The 16,111-nt window shown below is 48.8% G+C and overlaps 1 protein-coding gene across 1 annotated transcript; it reads left to right on the plus strand.

Annotated features, from left to right (window-relative positions):
• Positions 1–8,476: 8,476 nt before the first annotated feature.
• On the plus strand, positions 8,477–9,966 carry LOC311308628 (transcription factor MafG-like; the record flags this gene model as incomplete). Its single annotated transcript, XM_084437622.1, has 2 exons — positions 8,477–8,512; positions 9,511–9,966. 2 exons carry the CDS (start codon positions 8,477–8,479, stop codon positions 9,964–9,966), a joined length of 492 nt encoding a protein of 163 aa, XP_084293748.1.
• Positions 9,967–16,111: the final 6,145 nt, after the last annotated feature.

The following is a 16,111-nucleotide window of genomic DNA, read 5'->3' on the forward strand; positions in this document are numbered from 1 at the left end:
AGCACACAATGCTGCACTCTTGGACAGCATCAAAGGCAACCCCATCAACAGGCATACCGGCAGAATACAGCCACAGACTGCTTTTAAGCCTCTGGTACGATACTTCAACAATTCCCATCAGGCAACGGCTTCAATGAACAGCTTCCCAACATTCCCTCTCTCAGACAGGAATATCTGGATCAGACTGTGCCGATCAATGCCTTCATAGAAATCCTGCTTTGGGCCGTTTCCAGCAATCCTGAAAGTTGAACTCCAGTACACCTGGAAAATACACAGAAAGCAGAATCCATAATCCAGTCTTACATTTCAGTGCTAAACCTTAAAGCAATACATAGCGTTTTCTCCGGTTTTCTCGGAACTGCGCCCCCCACAGGCTCTGCGAGTAAGTGCACTGCCGTGTCGTAATGTTATCAGATTGTCTTTTTCTGGCTGATATTTTGCTTCGGTTTTCTCACCTCCACCATGATATCATTGAGCTAAGAAACGCATGATATCCATAGATGACAGAATAGTTAGCGACTACTGTGTTGTTTAAGCACAACGTTGCGCATGCGCACTTCGACTGAATGCTGCGTCCCAGGGGCGCGAGTTTTAAAAGGTAATAAATGTCAATGTATTATCTTTCTGAGTAGGCTGTTTGGACGATTCAGCTTACTTTTAGTAAATCTAATTGGAGAATTAGCACCAGACATGTTTGTAAAGGTCCAAATATCGCAATGTATTGCTTTAACAAACACCAAGACCATCGTGTCACAAGCCCATTCATGCAACATGTGCTAACATCGACAGAAGAGGCATGGGGAACTAGCTAACATAAATGTTAGATATTATATTAATAATATTGCTAACGTTAGCAAGCTAGTGTTTGCCACAGGCACATGGTGGCATGCAACATGTTATAGTAAACTGAATTGACAGGGGAAAACTAACTAACATCTGCAACACTAAGCTAACTTTAGCACTGAAAAACATTATGCTTACCAACCTCTTCTAATAACCAACTAATGACCTCGTCCTTTGTTTGCCAAGGTTAGCTAAGTTAACGTCAACTGCTTTGAAGCAGGTCATGCAACAAGACGAGCTAGTTATAAACTCTTCAGCTAATGTTAGGCTATACTTGTCATCGGACCGGTCCTTTTCAATTTCCCCAGAATTGTCACCATAGCCTACCATCCCGCTGTAAAATTGTTCAAAAGCCCACAGCTTTCTAACGCAGAAGCAGGCGGAGAGCTCGTGCTCATGCCCCTCCCGCGCCTCTTACAGAAACTTAAAGTACTCAAACAAGCTATGAGGGTGGGACATATGTTTACAGGAATTTGATTGGAACATTTACAAGTGGACGGGTTTTAAGAACTTGAGACAGATTCGATAGAAGGATAGCGCTGATTGACGGGTGGATGTCGTGAGATTATTGGCCTAAAATCTAAGGTAGGCCTACCTGTTGTAGTCATTGCACGTGACCTACCGTTTACCAGGAAGTAAGAAATTATATACTTTGTTATAAGATTACAACAAAAGTAGAATTTTGTAAATATTTTGGCATACATCGTTGAAAAGGTGAACACTATGACCAATTATGTAAACCAAAATGGGACGGAATGTTTTTTTCATTTCAGTGCGACTTTAACATAACTTAGACTATCTCTGCTGAACAGGATCATTGCACTGCATATTTCAGCAGACTATTACAGATAACTAACTTGATTTAGTAATGCAAATGTTTTTTCATATTTTCTTTTTTCTTTTCTTTTTTTTACAAAACATGAAAAAACAAGGAATGACCACTCAAAAGTTTAATTAACATCAAATCCAGTTTTACAGTGTTAGGCCTGTGTATCATCATGAAAGCGTCCTCTCCTTGTGAAAGGGGGCAAACCCCCAAATCCAGAGGGAGGTTATGTTTTCAGTGTTGTGTGTTTGTTTGTCAGCAGAATTATGCTAAATTGGCGAAGGAAGAAGAACCCCATAACATTTTGGTGCAGATCTAAATCCACAAATTATTTTTCACTTTTCGTTAACATCCCGAGATGGGGCATTTGGCCTTGTTATACAGTGTTATAGGCTACGCCAAATTGCCAGCTGGTGTTTAGGTTTGATGTTGAGAGAGGCATTTGGCTGATTTAGCCTATTACCTTTCGTTCGAGATCGAGAGACATCCTTTTCTAAACTAGAAACGCCCACTCCATTTTACACACTTACCAACTGTATGCTGACGACGCATCTGCGCTCCCCGGGCGCCCTACTAGTCGACAGATCTCGGCTCATGCTTAGAAGTGTGTGATTATCACCTCTCACTAAAAGGTGGAGGTGTTGGTTCGGTGTTTTCCCGCCAGTAATGGCACATCACACTCTCTCTCTCTCTCTCTCTCTCAACACAGCTGAATGATTTTCTATTCTTCTTTTTGTCACTCTTTCTTCACGCTCTGAATACCTAGTTCTTAATGGCTTTCTCTTCTCTACTCTTCTCCGTCTCTCTCCACCTCTCCCTCCCCCTCTCTCCCTCCCTCCCTCCCTCCCTCCCTCCTCCTCCTCCTCGCATAATCCGCCTGCATGTCTATAGTACATCAATTGACGCCAGCCTCCCAAGTAACTCTTCCTGATTTATCAGAGGCTGGTTTTTAATTTGCAGTTAAATGGCGCCGACACATGCAGCTTGCTCGATAATTGACTTCACTCAGAAGGGAGGGATGATTCGATCTGAATATCCCCCCATAGGACTGGCAGGGAGACGAGGGGGGGGGAGTCAAAGTGGCCGCCTCCATCAGCCACGCGATGTTTAAAGAGGTTATCAGAAGTGTGCGCGTGTGGGAAACCGTTGACGCTTACTGTAGGCTAGTTATTTGAATGGGCCCATTTTAGCTTTTAGCGGTCCGGGAGTCGCCACGTGCAATTTGACGAGGCTGTCCGCATGCACTCACTGTCGGCCTCAGATAATAATGGAGCTCTTAAGTGAGGAAGTGGCCACCCGACTGCAATCAGCTCTCGCTTGATTTCCGCCGCGCTCAGCCGCTTGACCACGAAAGGCACTAAAAGACGGAGCGGAGGGTCAGCGTCGAGGCGCGGGAGGCTCACGGTGCGGAGGTGGGACCGCGCGCTATTGTTAGTAGCCGCCAACCGTTTCCCCCTCGCGCGGCCGGCGAGCTGTTTTGCCGAGTCTGCGCTGAGACCGGTAGAAAAACAATGTTAAGATCGTAATTACGGCTCTGAATCGGCTCTCCGCTTTGTTGCTGCGCGGTCAGCAACCCGGACAGGCCCGGACTGGTTTCACAGAGGAGAGGGATGAGCTGAGGAAGCGTCTGAACCAGCGTTGGGGGGTTAGGTGCTAAACTGCACGAGGGCTGATGCTGAGGAGCCAGATCTGATCTGTATTTAGGCGGCAGGGCGGTGTGTTTACCCTTCAGAGCCTCAGCGCCGGCGCTGCGCGGGCCCGTTCATCAGCATGCAGCACAGGCGCCGGGCTGATTCACTTCATTAGGAACCTGCCGATGCCAAACGCCAGGATGCATCTTTTCAGGAATCACCAATGACACGTTGTTTGGGTGATGTCTGTTAAGTGTGTGTGTGTGTGTGTGTGTGTGCGTGCATTTGTGTGGGTTGTGTGTGCCCTCTGTGTGTGTGTGTGTATTTGTGTGGGTTGTGTGTGCCCTCTGTGTATGTGTGTGTGTGTGTGTGTGTATGCGCAATGCGTATGTGTGTGTATACAGTGTATATGTGCACATGGGTTCGTGTGTGCCTTCTGTTTATGTGCCTGTGTGTGTGCGCATGCTTGTATGTGTGTTGCTGTACACATGACTTGTGCAGTGCCCGTGCGTGTGTGTGCGTGTGTGTATGTGTGTGTGTGTGTGTGTGCGCGTGCCGAGTTCCGCTCCCCCTCATCACAGCAGCTCCCGTGCCCCCATTTAGTCCTCTGGCCGGTTTAGTATTCAGAGAGCAGGCGCTGCTGTAATCTGGACTCCGATAGCGGGTTGCTGGGGGTTTTGTTTGCTCTTATGGCCCTTATAATCCTGTTACACTGCTGTCAAGTGGAGCTGCCCCTCCCCCCCCCCCCCCCTCCCCCTCCCAGCCCTGCCCACCATTTTGAGACGGTAGCTGGTGAAGGAGCCTTGGGTGTATCCTTGAAGAGTTACCTCCTGGACGCTTCCGTTCAACCCCCCCCCCCTCCCCTGCCCCAGCCCCCGCGCCCCCCTGTGGTGAGTGGCGGCGATGAATATTCAACAGGGGGCGTTTGTGTGTGTGTGTGTGTGTGTGTGTGGAGGGATGTAGGACACAGGGGAGCCATACCTCCCCAGAACAAATCCCCCCCCCCACCCACCGACGGTGCTCCGCCTTAGCGGACCCCTGGAGAGAGGCGGGACTCCGGGCGAGGGGAGGGGGGGCGGGGTCATTAGGACGTGACATGGGCTCTCAAGACTGGACCCCCATCGTGTTGCATCAGCACTGTAGCGCTTGGATTTATTTATTTATTTGTCTCGCCCCTCAGCTCTCCCCCGATGCCGATGTTTAAAATAACAATTGGCCGATGTTTATTTTATTTTAATTCCCCCTTTTGTGCCAGGGAAACAAAGAAATGGAAGTGTTTGATTCCAAAATGCCAATTTTTATTTCTCTTTAATTTGAAAGCAAACTAGGCGTTACGTCACAGATCTTCTCGGAATCTGCAGCTGGGTAGGCTACGTTTTGCAACAAAAAAAAGCCGTAATTGTTGCGACATAACATGGGCCACTACCATCGGTGAATGTCATTTTCTTTGCCGATGGGCCGATGGCAGTCATCAAGGCCAACATCGGCCGATGCCGATGTTCGGCCGATGCATCGGTGCATCCCTAATTCGCATACAAAGAAAGTGACTTGGTGTGGTGAATGTGAGTGAGCTCACGAGATCAGGTCGGTCTTAACGAGGCTACCCGACCCCGGAGCCCAAACTCAACCTAAACCCCAACACCAGCCCCAACCCCAGCCCCAACACCAGCCCCAACCCCAGCCTCTACACAGTTACAGGCGGCAGTATTTGAAGCCAGTTTTGGACGGATGGCCCTCGTTGTGTTAGTTCAGCCTCACAACTTCCTAATTGGTGCCTCTTGGTCCCGGTCCTTGCTGAGATCAGGGTTTTTTCCCCCCCTTTTTTCTTCTTCTTCTTCAACCCGCTCTTCTCAAGCTCCACAAAATGTGTCGAGAGCGCATTTTTTCACAAGGCTGTTTTCTCTCTCCTTGTACCCCCCCCCCCACCCTCACCCTTCATCTCTCTCTTTCCCTCCCTCTTTCTCTCTCCCTCTCTTTTCACCGGGCGACCGCACTCAGCGCTTTCTATTTCCTGTGGGTGTGATGTCTCCCCTCCGCCAGCAATCAGCTCTGATTTGTCAGCGTTCTTGCAGGCGATTCATAAAAATTCAGCGTGCGCCTACAAAAGACATTAGTTCGTGCGTGTTTGTGCGGAGGAGCGTGCGTGCGTGCATGTTTGTGTGTGTCCCCTCCACACACACACACACACACCCGCCCGTCTTCTCAAAGCACGCCGTTGGCTTCTGCTCCCCTTGGCTTGGCGCGCACAAAAGAAGGTGGAACCGTTTATGGGAGGTAATGCGTTTGCGCGCGGCGCCGGGGACGTCTGTGTCCGCCGCCCTCCGCCGCCGCCGTGAATGTTAAAGAGGGTGAGCCTGTCAGAGAGGCAAGGGCGCCATGTGTGCCGGCGGCGCGGGCAGAGCTGTGCAGGACGCCGGCCGCGCCTCTCTCCCGTCACTTGGCGGTTTCTCTAGACTTTGATGTCTAATTTTTTCTGTGTGTGTGTGTGCGCCTGTGTGTGAGCCTGTGTGCGCGCGCGAGTGTGTGTGTGTGTGTGTGTGTGTGGTGTGATACACCCCAGTCCTGGAGTGGAACAGCTGTACATTGGCCCATGTCTCTGTAGTGCTGCCATGTAATGTCATCTGCACTTTCTCTCTTTCTGTCTCTTTCGCTCTCTCTCTCTTTTTCTCAATTCAATTCAATAAGCTTTATTGGCAGGAAACACTCAGTACTCAAATATTGCCAAAGCATAGTACTAATCTAAAAACAAACAGAGAGATGATAACATATATATATATGAATAAGAAATGCTGTAATAAATTGTAATAATAATCACAATGTATCCTTGTGTGTGCACAAGCAAGCTTTCTCTCTCACTCTCTCTCTCTCTCTCTCTCTGTTCTGGTTGTGTGGTCAGACTCGGGGCCTCTACCGGGCCGCGGCGTCTCTGGCCCGGCTCACCGGTCACTCGTTTGGCCGCGGTGCCCCTCTCCCTCCGCCCCGGCCAGCGCGATGCCCGACCGCTAACTCCGCTGCGCCCGTGAGCGCCCCCCCCCCCACCCACCCCCCATTACCGCCAGAACCCGAAGTATAAACGGAGCACTTTTCCAGGCCATCTATCCATTATCGGCGCGTCACCTCGTCCGCCATTATGCCATTTAGGTCTCCTGGCCGCCGCGGTCGTCTGTGGAAACACTTACAGGAAGTGAATGGGAACCAGAAAAGCCTGCTGTGGGTAGATGTTATTACTACGCTATTACCATGCCGTTATTTATAGAGAGAACTGGATGGTACAGTCATATCTAAACGAGCCCCCCCCCCCCCCCTCTCCTCTCTCTCTCACTGCATACATAACGCGGTCCTGTCGGACTACCCTAGTCCTCCCTGGCGCTGTAGAAATGGGCCCGGCGTTGTCCTGTTGGGAGCCCGCAGGGGGGGTTTTTGAAGGGAGGGCATTGCGCGGCGCGGCCTGACCCTGTGCCCCTCCCTCTGTCGGGTGAGGGAGACGGCGTATCCAGGTCAGCTTTAACGAGCGTCTGTCTCTCCCTGTTTGGCTCAGGTGAGCCGTCCACCTGTTGCCCACCCCTTGTTGCCATGGCAATGTCCTGGCCATCTTGCCTGCGCTTCACAACCACTGCATATATATGTGTGTGTGTGTGTGTGTGTGTGTGTGTGTGTGTGTGTGTGTGTGTGTGTGTGTGTGTATATATATATATATTTACAGCAGCAGGTCATGCACACGCGCAAACAAGTCTGTTTGCTCACCACAATCATGTGTGACGGTTATTTTGTGGATTTTTCCACGATGAAGGAGGTGTAAGCTCACACACATACACAAACACACACACACACACACACACACACACACACACACACACTCATCGTGCTGTTTAAATCAGCTTAGCCAGGCAATGTTGGCTGGGCAGGCTGTGGCGAGAGGCTGTGCTGCTGACACAGCTCTTACTGTGCGTGTGTGTGTGCGTGTGTGTGGGCGCTCGTGTGTGTGTGTCTTGTTTGTGTGTGCGGGAGTGTACACAGTATATGCGCATGCCTGTGTGCGTGCGTGCGTGCGTGTGTGTGTTTGTGTGTGTGTGTGTGTGTGTAGTAAAGCATTCCTAGCCAGCAGTGCAGAGCTTGTAGTCGCTCACAGACACAGCCGGCCCTTCACTGGGACCCGGTCCAGCCGGGGGGCTCGGCTCCACCAGCGAGCTGCACACCGGACCCCCTCCTCAGGTCAGACACGGGCCAGGGGGGCCGCGTTGACACTTCATACATGCTCCGTCTCTGTCTCTGTCCCGTGACCAATCCCATCGTCTTTCCTCTCTTCGGACTCTCTACAGGCTGTTTCTCATTGGCTAGGCCCACAGGAAGAGCTTGGGGGAGGTTGCTAACTGCCTGGTGTCGGACTCCTGCGAAGCCGTTCTGTCTCCTATAAAAGTCTGTGGTCGGCTAGAGAGGGGACAGGCACTTTTCTGTCGAAACATTTCCTCTTCCGTGGCTGTTTAGAGGCCTCTCTTCAAGGAAGTTCCTGCCTTATCTTGTCGAGTCTTTCGAAGAAATCGGTGAACTGCCAAAACCACCAGGTGCCTGGCGTTGTCCCGTTACTACACACAAACCGCCGGGTCGTCTTTGCTGACTTCTCGCTAATTTGGACCGACGCCTCTAATGTCGTAAGCGGCACGCGTCAGCGGACCTCCGGTGTTGAAAACCTCCTTCCTGTAGCGCCAGCCGAACGCGCGCCGCCAGACGGAACGCCACCTGGCTATTTTTGGGGGGGACCTGAAAAAATGTGAGCTATTCACGCGTCACTCTTGTTGACAGCTGAGGTAACGGTCCAGGTGCCGCTCCCTAACCAGACCTGGCATCTCTCGCCGAGCGAGGCTCAGTCCTTGACCCAGTTTGTGGCGGCGCGCTGCCTTTTTTTAAAGGGATGATTAGCGCCGTAGCTGCCTCGGCGCCGTGGGGCCTACGCGCTCTGCTTCGACTCGCCCTGAACTCCCGTCAGTAAAGCCCACCATACGCTCGCTGTTTAGCGATGCGTACTGCGCTCTGCGCGCGGGCGACGCGTGGCTAAAAGCGGGCTTGAGTCTTGCCGCTCGGTCGTGGGTCGTCCCCGGGTTCTCTGTGTTCTAACGCTGTTCTAACTCCTCTCACCCTCAGACCTGCCAGCGCGACGGTTGGAAGTGGCTCTCGTGGCATGACGACCACAAACAAGGGAAACAAAGCCTTGAAGGTACGCCGCCGCCGCCGCGCGGCTTCCTCTCCTAGCGTACAGGCCTGAGAGTTGCTCCCTCCCTCACCTGCTCCTCTCTCCCTCTCTCTCTCCCTCTCTCTTTCTCCCTCTCTCTCCCCTTCTCTCTCTTCCCATCTCTCCCTCTCTCTGTCCCTCTCCTCTCTCTTTCCCCCTCTCTATTCCTCTCTCTCCCCCTCTCTCTACTCCTCTCTCTACTCCTCTATTCCTCTCCCTACTCCTCTCTTCCTCTCTCTACTCCTCTCTCTCCTCTCTCTACTCCTCTCCCTCTCTCTACTCCTCTCTCTCTCCTCCTCTCTCTCTCCACTCTCTACTTTTCTCCCTCTCTCCTCTCTCTCCTCCTCTCTCTACTCCTCTCTCCTCCTTTCTACTCCTCTACTCCTCTATTCCTCTCTCTACTCCTCTTTCTACTCCTCTATTCCTCTCTCTACTCCTCTTTCTACTCCTCTCTGTCTCCTCTACCTCTCTACTCCTTTCTCTACTCCTCTATCCTCCTCTCTCTCTTCTCCTCTCTACTCCTATATTCATCTCTCTACTCCTCTCTCTCTCTAAACTCCTCTCTACTCCTCTCCCTCTCTACCCCTTTCTCTACTCCTCTTTCTCTACTCCTTTCTCTACTCCTCTTTCTCTACTCCTCTCTCTACTCCTCTCCCTACTCCTCTCTTCCTCTCTCTACTCCTCTCTCTCTCTAAACTCCTCTCTACTCCTCTCCCTCTCTACTCGTCTTTCTCTCCTCCTCTCTCTCCTCCTCTCTCCATTCTTCTCTCTCCCTCTCTCTCCTCCTCTCTCCCCTTTCTCCCCCTCTCTCTACTCCTCTCTCTCCCCTCTCTCCTCCTCTCTCTACTCCTCTCTCTCCCCTCTATTCCTCTCTTCCCCTCTCTCTCTCCCCCTCTCTCTGTACTCCTCTGTCTACCCCTCTCTCTCCCCTTCTCTCTGTACTCCTCTGTCTACCCCTCTCTCTCTCCCTCTGTACCCCCCAGGTGAAGCGGGAGCCGGGGGAGAATGGGACCAGCCTGACGGACGACGAGCTGGTCACCATGTCGGTTCGGGAGCTGAACCAGCACCTGCGCGGTCTGACCAAGGAGGAGATCCTGCAGCTGAAGCAGCGGCGGCGCACGCTGAAGAACCGCGGCTACGCCGCCAGCTGCCGCGTCAAGCGCGTCACGCAGAAGGAGGAGCTGGAGCGGCAGAAGGCGCAGCTGCAGCAGGAGGTGGACAAGCTCGCCACGGAGAACGCCGGCATGAGGGCGGAGCTGGACGCCCTGCGCTCCAAGTACGAGGCGCTGCAGAGCTTCGCCAGGACTGTGGCGCGCAGCCCCGTCACCGCCGCCGCCCGGGGGCCCACGGCGTCCGTCATCGGGCCCCTGGTCCCGGGCCAGGTGGGCGCCACCAGCGTCATCACCATCATCAAGTCTAAAACGGAGGCCAGGTCGTAGTACGTCGGCGTAGATGCCGCCGCCCGCCGCCGCGTCCGGACCGCTCTAGTCAGTGCATCATAACGGGACCGCAGGACCAATCGCGTGGCTCCGCTCGGATCGCTTCTACCTGTTCATGCCCCGGTTAGAAGCGCTCTCGCAACGCGCCCGCCTCTACAACACTTCAATAAGCCTCTGCACCATCTGTACATGTTCTCTATGTCTCTCGCCCCTCGGTTTTAAAGGTAAATAGCGCCCCCCCCCCCATCCCCCATTGAAGGGTAATGAGTTCAGCCAGACCTGTTTCCAGCAGAGTGTGGAGATGGGTCTGGCTGTGCGAGACTAGGTTCAATATAACACCAACCCAGCTTACCCTTTGATTGCCAATCCGTTAATTAATGTCAGTTCATTTGGCGTTGAATTCAAACTCTTTATTAACTACATATCTACATAGTGCTTATTTATGTGAGTAGTTTTGTTATTTATATCTGTTTTTTTTCATGATCGTCCCCCAAAAGTATATGTTTTTCCATCCCAACACTGGATGTTCATGTTGAACTGCGCCGTTTCACAACCAGCCCTCTGCCAGACTGGACATAAGTGGTTGGCAACAAGCTCTACTATTATCACGAGTGTGGAAAAAGAAGCTGTCCTTCCCAATGCTAAAAAGCCTGTGCTAGTTATAATGCACTGACTACTGTGATGACGAGCAGCAAACGACCTGAAACTCCTAGGATGGATGTCTCTTCTGCAGCTTGACTAACCCAAGAGCAAGACTAGTGCTTAGGTCTAATTCACACATCAGTTCATTTCATGTGGTTTTAGTGTCTGTTCAGAAAACAAAGAAATTCTGGTGAAAGGTTTACTTCAGTTGCGCGCGTCAGAGACTTCTATGAACTTGTCATTCTCAGTATGACTACCAGATGCAATAATATACGTATGCACTGAAAAATACAAAGAATCTGTCAGCATTTTGGTTTCATTGTTCAAAATGTTCAGCAAACGATAATGGTACACACCTATTGTCTTTATCAATAAGTGTTCTGCTGGAGTCTGTAGAGTGCCATTCCAAAACGAGATTTTGTTTTCTCCAATATCAGAGAACCTGAATGTTTCTATGCTGTCTTATTGTTTTGAGGGTACGTTTGAACCCTTCAATCACACAGTACAAGACATGATTTGTCATCTGTAGAGAAAAAATATGTAAACTGTTTTGTTAAAAAATTATTGCAAAATGTTTTTTTTTTTGTGTGTGTAATAACATGTGGACAGGCTAATCACATTTCCAAAATAATATTCACACAAGCTTTACTGTTTTAACTGTCAACATGTGCATTCTAGAAGTCTTTGTCTAACTTCAAGCTCTTGATTTTTACGAAAGCATAGAGTACCTTGCGTTGTTTTTAGAAACACTCAAAAAAGAAAACATAAAAACCTGTGATATACTTTTTTGCAATTGTACCAAAAGTGGCTTACTATTGAAGTCTGATAGCTTTTTCTAGTGACTAGACGCGTGCTGTGGATTAGCGCGTGACGTGACGTGTAAGTGACAAGTTGGCAGTGTCGTCCACTGTATAGATGTCAATGCTGTGCTATTTAAACAAATCTGTAGAGCTAATCTAGGTGGTGTAAACAAGGTCAATTGTCTTCTTCTGTATCGCCATATGTGATATCTCCTGCACTTGATGTTGCTCTGAAATCCGTTTTTGTCATCACAAGTTCAGTATATACACCCATACAGAGTCAGGGGTGAGTGTGAGTCTGGTTAGCTGAGGGGGGGGAATGCAGTTGTAGTGTTATTGCTCCACAGGGAGCAAATTGGACAGTATGGGCCTCCGTAGAATCACAGAACAGTAGAGTCCTAACTTGTCTACTGTTCTGTACATGTCTATGTTCAGCTCCTGAAGTGGGCTCAGACTGGACTAGTATTCCTGGCGGTCTGGTTGCAGTAGCGTGTCCTTATCAGACAGGCTTCCCTCTCTCTTGATTATAATGCCAGAGTGCTGTGTTGCGTCTGGTGATTAAACAGTGAGATAATTCAACTGCAGCACTGGAGGGGACTACTTGCGGTCGGACTCGATTCATATTGATCTGATTGTCAAAGGAATGGCCTCGCAGTGACCTCTTTCAGAGTCAATTAAAATTGAATTGTGATCATCCGCCGAAGGAACAAGTAGCTTATATGATTCCCCTTGAATCCATTTTATACAAGCCTCGTTGAAAAAGCCTCAAACCGCTCAAAGTTGTCTCCCTTGAGAAACTGGAGCCGGATCAACGAGCCCGTCGTCGATGATGAGACGCCGAGCACGAAGCAGTACACTGGAGACTGCTGACCGCTCGCCTTCAAATTGTCAGGTTCTCTTGCCGGTTTGTGTGAGGTCATATGGTACTGTACAGTACAGTAGAGTACATGCACTAATACCTACTTGTTTTGCTCAGGACGAAACAGGTTGCCCTAAAAAAAAATAATGAAAGAACCATAGAGGAAGTGGGAGGAAGGCAGCTCGGTTCATTGTTTTTTCCCCGTCGTAAAGGGCTTCAGGTCTCACTTCAGAGAGACACGGGAGCTCCTCTTTAGATACAATCAGAAAGTGCTGCCAGCGTTGCTTCTCACGTGCCAAGTGTCACCTCTCTCTCTCTCTCGACCTCCGAAGAGGGACAGCGAAACGACTTCGCACCTCGCAGGAAGCGGAGAGAGAGATTGGATCGGTCAGAAACTTCCAAGATTCCGTGTGTTGTGTCTACGTAAGTGCACTGCTTCCTCTCAAGCTCAATCATGTCAGTCCAGGTCTCTGTATGTGCAAACATCTCCACACTGTCTTCTCAACACGCTGAGCTATTTACAATGACTGGTTACCTGTGGAGAATATTATATATCGGACTCTTGGAGTCAGGGTTGTGGTCAATTTCATTTAAATTCCATCAAATCGGAATCTAAACCGAAATAATTAAAATTAGGCTAATTTCAATTTGATTACTGATAGAAGATTTTTGGCACCTGTTTTTTTATTATTTGTTATTCTTTTGGGGCATTTGAAAATAAACTGACCTTTCCGAATTGACTGAATGTAACTGGAATTGCCGCCCACCCCTGCTTGGCATAGCCCAATGTTGATGTAGGCGTCCTACTGTAGCTGTGGCAGTCTTGTGGAGTGAATCTTTCTGTGAAGTGTCTTTAGGTGTTCTATCGGCACCCTTGAACGTTCTAGCATAACTTCAGAGAAGAGTGACACCTACAAACAAACAGACAGGCAGGTGGATAGTAGGCTATGTAGCCACTGTAGGTAGTATTGACTGTTGTGAAAAGTGTCCCTTATTATGCAACTCAGTGGAAAGGTGTGAGAGAGAAGGTGCAAGAGTAATCTATGTCGTGAAAGTGACTGTGGTCTACCATTTTATACCGATTGCTCCTGTGTCGTTTTGTAAATTTATTGTCAAGTTTCTTTGTTGTCTTTTTCTTGTTTTGTCCGTTTTCAGTCCCTAAATAGACCTGCAGTTGGCCCTGGTCTAAATTGGTTAAGACAACTTTGGTTGCATTTTTATTTCACAGTACTGTTTTAACTTGTATTTATATAGTATGCAAATTGTGGTAACCATGTATATTCTAGTACTGTATTCAGAGATCCACAGAATTGGTAACTACCAGTGCTTGTTACAAGGTGTCCCAAAGAAACAAGCAGTTAGTGTAATTACTGTGTAAATAACATTTAACCAATTAATTACTAGATAAATACCCAGTAGTTTCTGTGCTGTAAAATAAGGTGCAACCATAACTTGTCTTTTTGTACTTTTAACACCCGATGTTCACTCACTGTAATCTCTAAACTCAATATTCTCTATCTAATCACACTAGAGGGGAATCTGCTCAAGGCCTTAGCCAAGTCTACTCTAATCAATAGATATCCCCCTTGATACAGACTCAAATAATCTGTCCCGTAGATTTAAACTGTCAGATTTGATGTGAAGTCAATATCTGTGTAGTCTTAACAGATATTTAACCATAAGACAGGGCTGAAGTTACCATTGACAGACATAACGAGTCCAGAATATTAGATTCCAACCTCAGGGCCACTTGCAATATCTGTGTTCGTTAGTGCTTTGAGTAGTGGGGTTCCTATGCTGCTATGTTGGTCATTACTGCTCATCTTTTTCTGAAACATCATGCCTGGGTGACATTTGTGTTTCATTGTTTGTTGAATGTGTATTTGATATTGATCTTCTCAACACTGTAATTTGTTCTGCAGATCTTTTTTGATTGGTTATGGCTTTTCGTTTACAAGCGATATTGTATTAGAGAGGGTAAGTAACTTATCTGCACTTGTGTGGCAATTTACAGGCTCTAGAGAAATAGGCTTTTTCATCAGATTCTGCTTGGTGAACAGTTGACTGTGCAGGTTTTTCCCTTCCTCCTGGGAGGGGGTCTATGTTTCAAAGGTATAGAGTCTGAAAATAAAGGTGTTGGAAGTGAGTTAGTATATAAAGTTAATTGGTTTTGTTATTTTTCTGTATGGGTTGTAATAAGATATTGCAGTACTTTGTATGAAAACAGAGAATAGTTAATTGTAACTATTTATAAATTAAATTATTGTACTTTTTCAATCTGTAGATAAGTAATATGATGTATTCATATACCTGTATACCAACTGTGGATTTAACCGTGATTCTCTGAGGTGTCTAAGTTATTGATGTATATATTGTATGTTTGTTGATACAGCTTACTTTATTTTCTATATGACCAATAAAGAGGTTTTGAAAAAGGACCATACGCCTTACTCTTTCTCTCTCTGGTAGCCTGGTGAAATGTTTTTTTTATCATATTCTGTGGCGTCATTGACCCACTTTGATACTAGTAAAAATAAACCGGCGGGGAAGGCTTTTCGCCGTCCAGGAAGGGTTTCAGGAGACGGCGATCATTTAAATGGCACGATTTCTTTTTCTGCGATCCCAAAAAAGCCGTCGGGCGACCCACTTTGAGTAACCTCGGCGGACGCGTTTTTGGCCCGACACGAGTAAAACGTTAGAGTCATGAAGGATGTCTAGGTGCATGCCTGTCCTAGATTAGGAAGAGTAGTGAGTTTAGTCATCGCTGCTCCCCCCTGTGGAGCCTCGGGGGCCCCCTCTGTCTCAACACACATCACGTAGTTTGGACCTCGGCTCGCTGACAACACCTCTCCGGGGAGACACCCAGAAGAAGACCAGACGAGCGTCGTGCGTGTCGTGTTTTTGCGCTCCAGCACAAGACTCAGTCCACCCCTCCTACGCATTCCTGCACCCTGTAAACAAACCCGCTGTATATGAATACATCCGTCGTGCTCTCGGGGTGGCTCGCTGTGCGCGCCGACCTCTCCTGCTCCAGAGGAGAACACAGTGTAGCGGCCTGTTCCTCGGAGCGTGGCCCACTCCCCGAGTGGGAGTCTGCCCCAGACGGCTCCGTGGCCTCTGAAGAGTTGATTAATTTTGGCGGGTTGGGTTGAGGTGAGCTGGTGGCGATCTAGGACAGCATTCTTCATCGGCACCCACTTCTGCAGTAGCAGCAGCAGCAGCAGGTGCCTGGCCCAGTTCTCAGGGCCAGCCCACTGCACAATTAATGTTACCATCCCCATCAGCATGCCTCTCATTTACTATGCCTCCTCTCTGCCCACTGCTTGGCATGCTGCTCCACTCCACGAATGTCACCGTATTAGAGGACAAGTCTATTTATGTGAGTTGTGGGGGGTGGGGTCTTTCAGTCTTTCACTAATTGGGTCCTCTTTTTGGGGTCCACACTTTGTGAACCACCACTGTATCAGTACAAAGTAGGTGTTTTTGAATCATATGTTCAATCATGTGGACTAGAGACAACTGAATATATCATTTAATATTTTAGTTGGCACAAAATGTGATTGGGTGTCATTATTTCCTAGGATTTGTCTTCAGTAGACCTACACCCATAGCGTCTCATAATATGATGGAGCTTGGCTCCCTCTGCTGGGCGTTCTGAGAACAGCATCTTGGATTGTGATGTGCAAGCAGTAGAGTGGACGTTCCACAAGGTGACGCCATAAGTAGCCTAATCTCCCCGGCCGTGATCATCACCCCAAAGTTGGCCTGATGATGTTCTCATAATACCACTTGAAACTACAGAAACATCCACAACTGTATCTTTCTCCTGTAGTGTAATGGATAG

This window comes from Borostomias antarcticus, assembly GCF_949987555.1.
Source record: "Borostomias antarcticus genome assembly, chromosome: 5".
Taxonomy (NCBI): Eukaryota; Metazoa; Chordata; class Actinopteri; order Stomiiformes; family Stomiidae; genus Borostomias; species Borostomias antarcticus.